General features: G+C 41.0%; 1 protein-coding gene across 1 annotated transcript; it reads right to left on the bottom strand.

Annotated features, from left to right (window-relative positions):
- Window positions 1-2,818: 2,818 nt before the first annotated feature.
- Window positions 2,819-9,948, bottom strand: tsr1 (TSR1 ribosome maturation factor). The gene is made up of 15 exons (XM_063907876.1): window positions 9,774-9,948; window positions 8,841-8,944; window positions 8,524-8,752; window positions 8,025-8,159; window positions 7,416-7,870; window positions 7,136-7,280; window positions 6,683-6,870; window positions 4,883-5,085; window positions 4,610-4,769; window positions 4,424-4,534; window positions 4,167-4,299; window positions 3,644-3,760; window positions 3,387-3,527; window positions 3,207-3,281; window positions 2,819-3,116 (listed from the first exon to the last, which is right to left on the bottom strand). The coding sequence occupies exons 1-15, from the start codon at window positions 9,898-9,900 to the stop codon at window positions 2,938-2,940; spliced, it is 2,502 nt and encodes an 833-aa protein (XP_063763946.1). The 5' UTR covers window positions 9,901-9,948; the 3' UTR covers window positions 2,819-2,937.
- Window positions 9,949-12,152: the final 2,204 nt, after the last annotated feature.

Here is a 12,152-nt window from a genome sequence, read left to right as displayed (position 1 = left end):
CAATGCTGATTAAACCTATCAATGCCAGAGAAAGCTCTTTGTATTTTGAAGTATACAGAAGTTGTTGTGTGTGTGGTGTGTGTGGCGACTTTCTTGTGACAATCCTTTCTTTGTACACAGAGTTTCTTTTTTTACCTTGAGCATCAACTCTCCTATGTGCTTATTGCTTTCACTGCCAGAGGGGGGAGACAAAAGCCCCTCAAGCCAACTTTAATGCACAATAGGATATCTAAAGATGCCATCCAGCTTCATAACTTTAAATGTAAGAAACTGGTTATAGGTGCAGTGGTGTGTGAAACAGTCTCACATTTGTCCTGTGAGCAGCTGACTGCAAATGGCTGCAGGATCATTTAGGTCCTCTAGCATCAGAAAACTGCAGTAGATCTTGGTATTAAATGTGAAACAAAATGATTTCCTCAGTAGGAGGAGGAAATCTGTAAGTTTGCCAAGAACATTTCTTGTGACTGTATTCCAAAATCCACTTTTACTTCCCAAAGGAAGATGAGGAATGATAAGGATTGAAAGAGAAAATGGTAGAAAGTGAGCACACACAGGCTGGCTTGATTCTCATTTTTCTTCCTGTCAAACGCTCTAGTAATGCATTTAGCATTTATGCATATAGAGGTGGAAAATTTCCTTTTTACAGGGAAGATGGTGTGATTTTTCATGGACGGGGGAGGTGTCTACAGACGGCTCATCCTTAATACATTTGAGATAAGCTTATCAGCCCTCCACTTCATGCATTAACTTATGGCTTTATTAGGAGCCTGACTTAATATACACAGGATGTTTGGGTATTCCTGTGTGTGCTAAACCCAAAGTGTGATGTGCTCACTGCCCTGCAGTCCTGGGTTAGTGATTATTTGAGGCCTATTCTCTCCCACCTCTCCCCCACTACTCTCAGTGTTTTATGGGCTGTGTGCTGCGGTGCAATGACCTCCCTCTCACCCCGGTGCCACCCAGCCAGTGTAGGATTCAGGCTTTGCATGGCCCCTGCCAAAACCCCATAGCGCCACATCTGCAATCCATAAACGCCAGCCACTCTCGCTCTTCTACTCCCTCGCCCACACCGCCTTAGACTCTCACACTCCTCCATTTCACTCTCTCTCTCTCTCTATCTCACCCACTAACTTTTTTCATTTTAATTTCCAAATTCTATGCATCCCCCTATTCACATTCCTACGACTGCTTCCTCCCACCACTTCTGGTTTTATTCATGCTGAACATGAACTGGCTCTTCGCTTATCTCTCACTCCCCCACTGCCCCTTTTTCTCTCCTTCCGTTTCTTTTCCACATCCAACGGAAAATTCTCTCACCCATTATATCTTCGGTGGGAGCCAACTAAGTGTGGTGGCAGTGAACTGGGAACCACAAGACATTCCTGATCCAAACAGCACTCAGTCACCAGCGTTCATGTCTCCTGACAGTAGCCCTTGCCAAACACACACTTCACTTATGGGCTGCATTCAGCCTGACCACGTTGCAGTTGGTCCCCTAAATGTTTATCTGTTTCAAATTGATAGTGTCAGGGAAAAATGTAATGTGCGCATCTAAACTACCATTTTTGTACTTCATCAAGGGAGTAATGAATTCCCCCTTCCCTAGCTATGAACTAGTGGCCAGCAGAACCCTCCACTCCTTAACACATCACTGTTACTGTGCCCTTGTCTGAATACATGTTTAAAAAAGTAGGAAATAAATTGGGTGTTACCTCAAAACTGTCCAGAGCTCCCTGCTTGCCCCCCATGGGCAATAAAGACATTTGTCTTTCTAGATTGTATTATCTTTTTTCTTCAACTTTTTTTGCACACAGTGAACTTTTACTACCCTGTTTTCTTGGATCATGTTCTCCTCTCCATCCCAGAGTCTTCACCTTCTGGTTTCCCAGACATATTGGCATGCCTCTGTGGTGCAGTCCCAACACAACCCAGGGATGAATCATGTTGCTGCAAGCATGCAAGAGCTCAGTTTTATTATATATACTGCAATTCATAAAACAGTTTTCCTAAGCAAGAAAACACGGTGCAGGAGAGGACACAAAGCATTTCAGCTTCAGTTTGAAAACATCAAACATCAACTGTGTGTGCGAACACAAATTAGTTTATATTCCCGTTATATTTTTGCTGAAAGATGTTCATACAAGTTTAGACGAACCACCAGACTCTATGAATCACCATATACAGGAATATGTAGCATAGTCTTTGGAAAATAATTGTTTTTAAAGCTGCTCTCTTGCCCACTTAAGTTGTATTGGTGGTGCCATGTAGCTTAAAATAGCTGAAATGGTTTCAGATTTTTGAATTATGTACTTTGTTGTAGCTTCATATGATATAAAATTCATTCAGACTGGAGACTGGGTCTTTTCTTTTTAAAAGTGAGGTTTCAATCACTCATATAGACAGGCAAGAATTTGTGTGAAAAGTACTTTTGGGTTCTTTTTCCACAATTATCACAAAGAAAAACATGTCTTTATTAATGTTTTTCCAGTTAGTAAATTTGAGTTGTATTACAGACTTAAAGCCAAATCGTCATGATTTGTTTTTGTTATAGGCTTGATACATGCCAGAAGGCTGTGAATCAGCCTTCATTTATTCCTGAAGTCTTCAACACATACACAGCTTTTTGTCCAACAGTGATCACAGACTTTTGAACCATTTTGAACTAAATTGAAGTTGCTTAACAGGGGACTGAAAAAGCTTTATGAATACTTGTTCATCACTGACATCTAGTGGCTGAAACACACTCATGCAGCAAGATAGAGCTTTCATAGTTAAATTGTATAAGATGGCTTAAGATGAAAAACAATTAACAAGTAGATACTTTGAATCCAAAGTTTTAATACACATTATACTTTTGGAAAAGGTCATGTGATCCCACAGATATACGGTTTTTCAATTAGTACGTTGTGTTTCTTGTGTTATCGTGCCGTCGCTCCACTATTCCATGTCCAAGTCGTCCATCTCCACAGTGACCTCTCTCTTGAACCAGGGTAACGAAGAGGGCACATAGGGGTCATACGTCCAGCGAGGATACACTCTCTTGTACAAATTCATCAGGAGAGTGTCTTGCGAGCGCATTTGATTATCAAATACACACTTCATGTGACCATGTGTTCCTGAAAAGATAAAACATGATAGTTAGAATTGTGACACTTGGAAAAGCTAAGCTGCTTAAACTAAAAAGTGCTGTTTTAAAATGTTCTCACCTAACGCCTCTTTGATGTGGCCTCTCCTTCCCCACTTTGTCCGCAGCTCCACTGGCTTGAACCACATTATATCCTCTGTAACAGGAAAACAAATTTCAGCATGAAGCTTAAAGCCACAGAGAATTCAAACGGTATGCAATACTTTGAAGTAACAATAAAAGTATCCAAATATCATCTTACCCCTGTTGAAGAACATGTAACGGACCACAGCAGAGCGCCGGTTTATTTTGAACGGGTGACCGCTCAGCACAATCCTCTTCAGCATTACACGCTGAGGGTCACAGCTGAGAAGGCTGCCGGTAGCTACCAAGTCCTGGATGCCTAAAAAGACACAGTGACAAAACACCAAAATTGATTATCTAAAGGGTAGAAATCAGGACAGAGACCACACATTGTATCTATTTATTTTTTAACTAACTTAGAAATGTTCATCTCACCATCATTCTTTTGTTTGAAGAGCAGGACTCCCGCAGGATTGAAGGTAATGGGAGCGTACACCGACACAACAGTGGGGGCATCTGGCCTGAGGAAGCGCTCCATCTTATGCTTGTCAGCTAGAGAAGAGCAAGTTCGACAATAAATAATTAATTTACTTCTGTACATGAATATGTTTTAGTCTACCTGCTTATACATTATTCTGCTCATACAGTTTCGAATAGAAGAAACAGCTAATTTCCCAATGCTTTTAAACTATAATTAATTAAGATTTTGCCATGCAAGTGGATATACTATTTTTTTGTGTATCGCTGAGTTTCTGGAATATCCAAATCATATTCATTATCTCCTGCTGGCTGGGGATATGGTGTCTTTTCAAAGTACATTTATTAAAGAAAATGTTGAAGCCCATTCACTGGTAGTAGATTGAAGCCTGAATTACATCAGTACTTCTGGTGTGAGCGGGACCGTTACATGTAGTAGAGGGTTTGTTACTGTTGCTATCATAAAGAGGAGATGTTCTACCTGAAGTGTGCTGGGAGAAGATAGGACATGCCCTGAACCTCCGAAATCCACAGTGGAACACTAGCTCCTCTTTAGATTTGATGGGCTCTGTGTTGCTGGGGTGTCTCCTCACCAAGAGGTGCATCACTGACATCTGTGCACAGGAGGTCAGAAAAGTCAATTACAATAGGAATGTACTGCAAGTGTGACTTTGGACAAATGGACAGATATAAACTCAGACAGAAAAGGATTTTGGATTATGAAACAGTAGATCGGACCTTCTGTTCATGGGGCAAGAGCGACACCATTATCAGAGGTTTGCCTGACTGGACACTCTCTATCACAGAAGAGGGGACATCAAGGATGTGCAGCGTAACGTACCAGCCCACCTGAAACACAAGCAGCAGAGTTAGTGAAGCCATGAATCTAACATTGACAAATAAAGACCCTTCTTTTTTTTTTACCATGGCTCCCTCCTCCTCTGCTGCGGCCTCAGCCAGTATGCGGTGGCGGGTGCGCTCAAAGCTCTTAAACTGGAAAATGCGTGAGTAGTTGAGGGGCAAGTTCTCCATGGAGTCCCAGGGTGAAGAGCGGAAACTTTTCAGGCCCCTATAGCGCTGGAACCTAGGCAGAGGAAGGCAAATAGTAAAGGCCATCACATTTTGTTTTCATACAATCATAAATTCAGAACATTTCCATATGTTTATGTAGTATTAAATAATAGAAGCAGAACAGACCTGATCCTAGCTGGGATGTCAAGTGGCGTGTCCACCTCATCAGGAAACATTTCATTGGCTCGAGCTTCGCGGTAGCGTTTAAGGCCTTCTTCTTCTGCTGCCACATCAATGTGCTCATCATATCGCTCATCTACTCCGGTTCGCTCTGTGGAGCACACCTCTTCCTCCTCTTCATCCTCCTCCTCTTCTTCTGAACCTGGCTCCTGAGCAGACAGCATACAGTAAAATTTGCTTCACTATGCAATAACTTCCATGTGCTCTGAATGTGACGATTGCCAAAATGTCAAAGTAGCTTTGTGACATTGTGAGACACACTGTATTTCCAGGTTTTAAAACCTAGAGTAAAACAACAAATTTCCTGTCTGCCTCTTGACTATCAAAAAAGAAGGCCGTTAAGGATGGCATGGTGCCTTTGAGTTATGGTGGAGGCAGACAGATCAGAACAATACTGGTTACATCTAAAAACATGGACTGTAGCAAATAAGAATTTGAATCACCGCAAAAGAGGCAAGATTTGGTCAGCTGACACACATTTACTGTACACTTTCAATCCTCTTTCACATAAAGTACAAATATGTCTACATACGTAGTAGAACATGTGTCTCTGATATTCTTTTGCTGTTCTACACAATTAAATATGTTGTTAAATTCCCCATACAGAGCTATTTTTATATGTATGCAACTTTTTGTCTAATTCATCAAGGCAGCTTTTAGCTTCCCCATTTTGTCTAAAATTGCAAACTCGATATATTCCGAACAATGGCCAGACATACACGTTGGGAACACAAGTTCACTCAAAGACATTCTAAGTATAGAAATTGTATTACAGCCAAACATAAACAAGACCGACGCAGTCACAATATGAGCACTGTTTTGTGTTTGTATGTGTAGCCAAAGTATAGGAACCCCTGGTTTGCATATATTAAAATGTTGCGTTGTTCAAAGGACTCTTTTCAGTCTATCCCGACATTTATTCTTACAATATGTCAAACTCAAGTTCCGGGAGCAATATATATGTATGCGGAAATTAACCATCAAAAACTCCATTCTTTAAAGTCCTTCCTCAACTGGCAGATTACAGGCTGAGCCAGACACATAGGGGGGAAGCACCCAGCATGAGGTTGATTCATGACCTTTCCAACATCCCTGCTGCAATGATAATAATCATTGTCATTTGAAGTACCCTTTTCCCTATTGTTACGCTCTCCTAAATACGTATTCCTGTGCGTTGAAACTGACATCAAACACATGCTAATAACAATCAAAGATCGTAATAAACCCATTGGATAAGGAGTTTCCTTCGACGTCTTTTCAAGCAGAGCTGGAAATAAATAAATGGTCGTCCCCTCCCTCTGCTCTGACGGGAAGTTCTGTTCACAGGACAGGAAGACAGGAGGCTTCTCTCGGGACTCCTGCTACAAACACTATTGTTGTGGTGCGCAGCCTGGCACTACAGGCCAGAGACAGACATTGAGAAAACAAACAGTGCCTCTCAGTGAGGAGGTGCACAGAACGCAGGTCACGTATGCACCGCTCAAGCCCCGGAACCACTGACACTGACTCAGAGCTCTTCCTCGGATCACTGTCTTCATCATCCTTCACTGCATCACACTCTGACTGCAACTGCACAGTTGCTATGGCAACTAAAAGCAGCTGAAAAACCCTTGTGCTGAAACTATTTAATGGTAATACATTTAATGAATGAACCATTTCATTAATTAAGTCATATTTTTTATATTTTTGTTTAAACACTTGTGTGTATGGAGATTGTTGAAGTGTGGATGTACTTTGAATGTTTACCTGAGAAACATTGTCCTCATCCTCTCCGTCCATGGCCTCGTCCAACATGTCGTCATCATCATCGTCCTCTTCACTGCTTTCTTCGTCTATCTCTCCATTACCCTCCTCCTCTTCATCAACAATCCAGGAGGCCTGGTAGTCTGATGTTCCTTTAGGGACCTTCATCACACGTTTGGTCTTTCTGGCCTCTAAACAACAGAGAGAAACATGTACAAAAATTGTAATCATGTTTAATGGGGCAGGTTTATTTGTATTAAGCCTTTTTTTTTTCAAAATGTTTTATAATGGGGGGCATTTCAGTACACACCATTTCTGGCTGCAATTCTTTTTTCAATTTGTCAAGTCGTTACAAAGGTGACCTCTACCATCATCATAATTTGGTGCTAGTCGCATTACAACAACAATTGCGATTGCTCTAACAGAAACAATGTGTACATTGCACTGTTTGTGCACCTTCAGCTTCCAGGAGCTCCGAGTCTGTTGGCCATGTCTGCTCTCCTTCCATGGGGTCCACCTCAGCCTCCGCCTGCAGACTCTCCCTGCAGGAGGGGTCCGCTTTCATGAGTACCCTCACTAGGGCCTCCTCCTCACCTCCATCCTGTAAGAAACACAGATAACTGAGGTAAACGGGAACTGTAAAGATTAAACTAATGACCATAACACAATTTTAAACGTCAAATTATGCATTGAAAGCATACCAGTCTTCTTGAGCATACTATATCTATTCACCTACCTGCATGTCAAAGTCTCCTCCCTTGCCAGGCTTTGCAGGTCTGGTTGCTGTTAAGATGAGGGGAAGAGGGTCTGATGGAGCATCAATCTGACTGATCTGAAAGTCTCCATATCCAGTGATGTGCACCAGTCTGTTAACTTGTAGAGGACAACCACGGACGTACCCAGAGACACAGAGGGTGCCCAGGCCAGTGGGTCCAGATCCTGTCCCCTCAGCAGGGCTGTTGGGCGTAAAAGTGACATTCTGAGCCAAAAGATGGGAGCGTCTGGAGCGGAAACCGAGCTTTCTCTGTCTCTGAGTGCCCAGGTGTCTGAGAAGTAGAGTGCCATCCTGCTCTGAATCCAAAGGGTAGATACGCTCATCAGGGAAACGGATCTCTGTTATCTTTGACAGAGCTCTCTTGGACTCAACCTTTTTCTTCACAGGAAGATCAGACACACCCTGACACACCAGTGCTACAAGGGGCAGATAAAGGCACAGAGAGGCAAACTTAGACAAAGCACACTGAAATAATGCATATAATAGGCTGCAACAACAATAATCCAATCGATCCAAGTGACAATGAAGGAGTCTAAAAACTTCCAGCAGTGTGTTCAGGTGTATACCCACCGTGACTAGGGAGGCCCTGGGCAAAGAGGCACGAGAGACAGTATTCTCCATAGTTGTCCCAACCCTCAGTAGAGTCGAGCACAAATAAAAGGCTATCTGCAATCTTTGCCACATCCAGCAGGGAGTGTATGTCGGCTGTCCAAAAAAAACATTAGAGAAGATTAAGGATGGAACAACAAAGAAAAAACTGTAAATGCAACTGCCTATGCATGATACAATCTTTAAACACCTACATTTGCGTTACATACATATTTACATCAACAATACATACATGTTATCATCCAAAATGCTGGACTGTGCTGTTGTCGGACTGTTTTTTATCATGTTTTAGATTGATGTTGTTTTGTATTCATATTTGAAAAACTAAATCACAACATTAATCAAAATAAAGGGTTGAAGTCGCATCACTGAGGTCTGCAAAATTATTAATGCATAAATTAACTGTTTTAAACTCTTTACATATTTCACTTTAGTTCTTCCCATATCACTTGAAACTTACCCGTGCTGATGCTTAAAAAGTTGAACCTTTGTTTAAAACGAGGCAGAAGCATCCCAAAACTGTCAGTGACGCCACTGATGCACCGCTCCTGATGTCCAACACCCCCGGCACCCTCCCCACGTAGCAGTTTGGTAACAGTCCCAGCATCGACTCCACCATGGAGGGATACCACTGCAACCAGATGAGGAGGACCCTCCCTTGTGCCTAGACGCCGCTTTTCTGTTAGGACCTAAAAATACGTGAGACATTAAAACTCTGAAGCAACAATCAGGAATTGAATTTAAAAAACTTTTGTTCGCGTGAATAAAAACAATTACCATGTCTTTCTTATTTTTTCGCAGCTGGTTGGCTTTGTGCCTTCTGTCCATCCTCTTATGCTCCTTTCTCTGTTTCTTAGTAAGGGCCGTCACTGATACTCTACCTGAAAGACACAATGATTTATTACTATGAGGACATGACTGATGTGGGTGTTTCATTGAGCAAAGCACAAATCATTAAAAAAAAAAAAAAAAGAGTTGTGTTGAGGTTATGATGGATGTTTCCAATATCGGAGCTGCTGGACCGCAGATATATCAAACACACACACACACACCTGTCTAGTTTTGGAGCCCTGCAGCAAGTACTGGCTTGACCTTTTTTTTCTTACATTTTTAGTAATACTTATTCAATGCATATTTTTAAGCCATACTTTGATTTGTCATTGTGCTTTGTTGTTGTGAACAAAAAAATATTCTGACAATTTAAGTTGAGTCCCATCTAGGTGGTTAAAGTCCATCTGACATACTCGCCGTTCAATGGGATACTCTGTACTTAAATACCTAAAATAATGTCTATTTGAGACATCTCGTTTTATAACATGTCATTCATTATTTTATGATCATGTTAACATTGCGTGCTCTGTTTTCTCAAAATGATCATGGTGGGTCGCTTGTCATGTATGGTGGACAATTTTTACGTCAATATAAAAAAAACACATGTCTGGGAGATCTGATTGGTTACCCCATGCTTTATAAGGTCATGGGTCAATTGGAGAAAGAACGCAGTTTAATTAGCAACAACAAGCAGGACAAGACGCACGGTGGGGTTTAAACTCGATTTCTTACAAAGAAGTGTTGATGAACGTATCTTAATATGACGCTTCCTAAAAGAAATGCTGAAGAAGTCTCAACACGTGTGCTTGCAGGGTCGTGGACTCAGTCTCAAGCAAATAGCGCCTTTTAAATAAGACTTTGTAACGGAACACAGCTTACCTTTGTTTTCTCTCTCAATTTCACCTTTCGTCCGGTGCTTGCCATGTTTGTGGCCTTTATTCTTCTGTTTATATACGCCGGCTCTGTGCCCCTGTTGTTTTTCCTCATTCGCAGCCATTTTCACCATGTGCGACAGTCAGGCGTTTACTTCCTCACTCGCGATGTCGTCATCAGAGGCGTGTCTTCAGGCTTTCCGGAGAGATTCTTCTTCAAAATAAAAGCTTAGCTCATGATCATGTGAACATTAGGTCATTTTCCACATCAATTTGCATTAATATATACTGGAATATTACTGTATCAATTGTTTCATATGTAGGCAAGTAAATCAGAACCTGGGGCCCTTTATTTCTAAGTTACATTAGTAGGCTGCTAAAGCTCAAGAAAGGTACTTTTGTAACAAGAGAATAGTACAAATGTATTTCAACTTCTTTTTTTCTGCTTAATTCATACAAATGTGAGTACTTATGATCATAAAAAGGGCTAAATGCCGGTTGAAGACCACCTCTCAAAGGACGTATACATCCTCTCTTTCATCCTCTTATATGCAACCCTTGTTATCTATAATGGTTTTGCTTAGTTTACTTGTTTGCCAGTCTCCAATGTTCAAGCACTGCCCCACTAGGAGCCCACACAGATACCAATGGTTCGTGTGCAAGGACTTGTTCCGAGCATAAATAACTGTAAATGTGCCCTAAAATTAAGAGGTCAATGCTTTTTTACAATATTTATAGAATTGGAGCCAACTTATTGGTTTGCATTTAAAGCCTTTTATGGCCAGTTTTATCTGCTTTAGAATATGGAGTTCAATCAGGGCTCAAAACAGGCCAATGAGTGTTCCCATTAGGATCTCCCCTCCTCGTGGAGAAGCTCCAAGTTGTGCAACAGACATGCAGCACCAGTCACAAGTGGCATCCAAAAGCCCTGTAACAGCCAACTTGAGAAGAACTTTGCCATGAGCTGGCTTTCTAAACAGGCAAGTTATTGTACAAGCCGAGTTACCATGATAGTGATGGTCAAAGAGAGGGAGACAGGGTTTGAAATGAAGAGGCAACAGGGGTTTTCTGTTACATCATGCTCTAACCCATGAATTGCAGAGAAAGAATCAGCAAACACTAGCTGACTATCAGGTATTGCCTGAAAAGAAGAAGTGCATACTCTTGGTCTGCTGATGAATAATTATTTAAGTATGATGAAGTATATACACATCCAGTCGCTCAGGGAAATATACAGAAGCCTTCACTTATGGTACCAATGGCTGTAACCTTTTTGGAAATAAATAAGAAATGGTTGTTATTTTTTGAATTGCCTAGTTTGAGATGTCTTGGTGTATGTGGTTCAAATCCTCAAGTTAAACAAAGTCAACAGCCTTGAGACCCACTTTTTGGCCAAAAAACACGCTTACTGCTGAAGGTCCACAGCCAGGGCACAGCACACAGCACACCGAAGAGCAAATCAGTGCAGCCAACAGCAGAATACTTGCTCTATAGGTAATCAGAATCAGAATACGTTTATTCATCCCACAGAGGGAAATTTACATTTGTTCCAGCAAGTAAAGATCCAGTTATAGCTTAATATTTATTAAGACGCATGCACAAAAACATTTGAAAAATAGAAATAGAAATTATACAATTTACAATTTACAAAATACATAACCAGTAACAGTTTTGAGATATAGCAGCCAGGTGAAAGTATTTAAGGTATATATATATTGCAAAGTTATTTACGGTATATATTTATTTATATATATATATTGCACATTAGTAGTATTATTATTAGTAATAGTAATAGTCTTAGTATTAATTCATTTTGGTGACTTTAAAAATATAAACCTGTGCATGTTTTTATGTGTGGGCCATGTGGCCAAGGTACTGACAGCAAAATGTGCTAATGGGCTTTTTTGCAGAGTAGCCTAGAAAAACTGATATCTACTGCCAAGCTTATTAGTTGCTAGTTTGACAGTATATCTGACCATATGGGTAGAAAATAGAAAATGTTACATCTTGAAAAAGCACAATTAGGGCTTACAACAGGTCATTATAATAGAAAATGCTTTCCTCAAATTGCATTAAGTTTCTGTCCATATTTTCATATATTTCTGGGCCTAAACTGGTGGTGATCATCAATCCTCCAGCCTTGCTGGGCACCATCATCAGACATAAGATTGGTCCCAAATACTAAAGCTTTTTGTAATCTTTTATTCTTTGTTTTTCCTTTTATTGTCTCTCTTTTTGTATTTTTCTTGATTGTATTGTTGTCAACTGATGGTAGTGTGGTCTTGTTTGGTGGCACAAGTGGTTAAGGGCTTGGCCTGGGAACAGGAAGATCACCAGTTCAAGTCCCCGAAAGACCAAGTGCCACCGTGGTGTCCCTGAGCAAGGC

The sequence above is a fragment of the Eleginops maclovinus genome, chromosome 18 (assembly GCF_036324505.1).
Source record: "Eleginops maclovinus isolate JMC-PN-2008 ecotype Puerto Natales chromosome 18, JC_Emac_rtc_rv5, whole genome shotgun sequence".
NCBI classification, from domain to species: Eukaryota; Metazoa; Chordata; class Actinopteri; order Perciformes; family Eleginopidae; genus Eleginops; species Eleginops maclovinus.
Note: the sequence above shows the minus strand (reverse complement) of the source record. Positions and strands in the feature narration are given on the sequence as shown.

Coding starts and splice junctions, on each gene's coding strand:
- tsr1 (XM_063907876.1), bottom strand. CDS start 9,900: ATGGTGAAAATGGCTGCGAATGAGGAAAAACAACAGGGGCACAGAGCC. Junction 7,871..8,024: donor CCAGGGCCTCCCTAGTCACG/GTGGGTATACAC, acceptor TGCCCCTTGTAG/CACTGGTGTGTCAGGGTGTG. Junction 3,282..3,386: donor TTACATGTTCTTCAACAGGG/GTAAGATGATAT, acceptor TTCCTGTTACAG/AGGATATAATGTGGTTCAAG.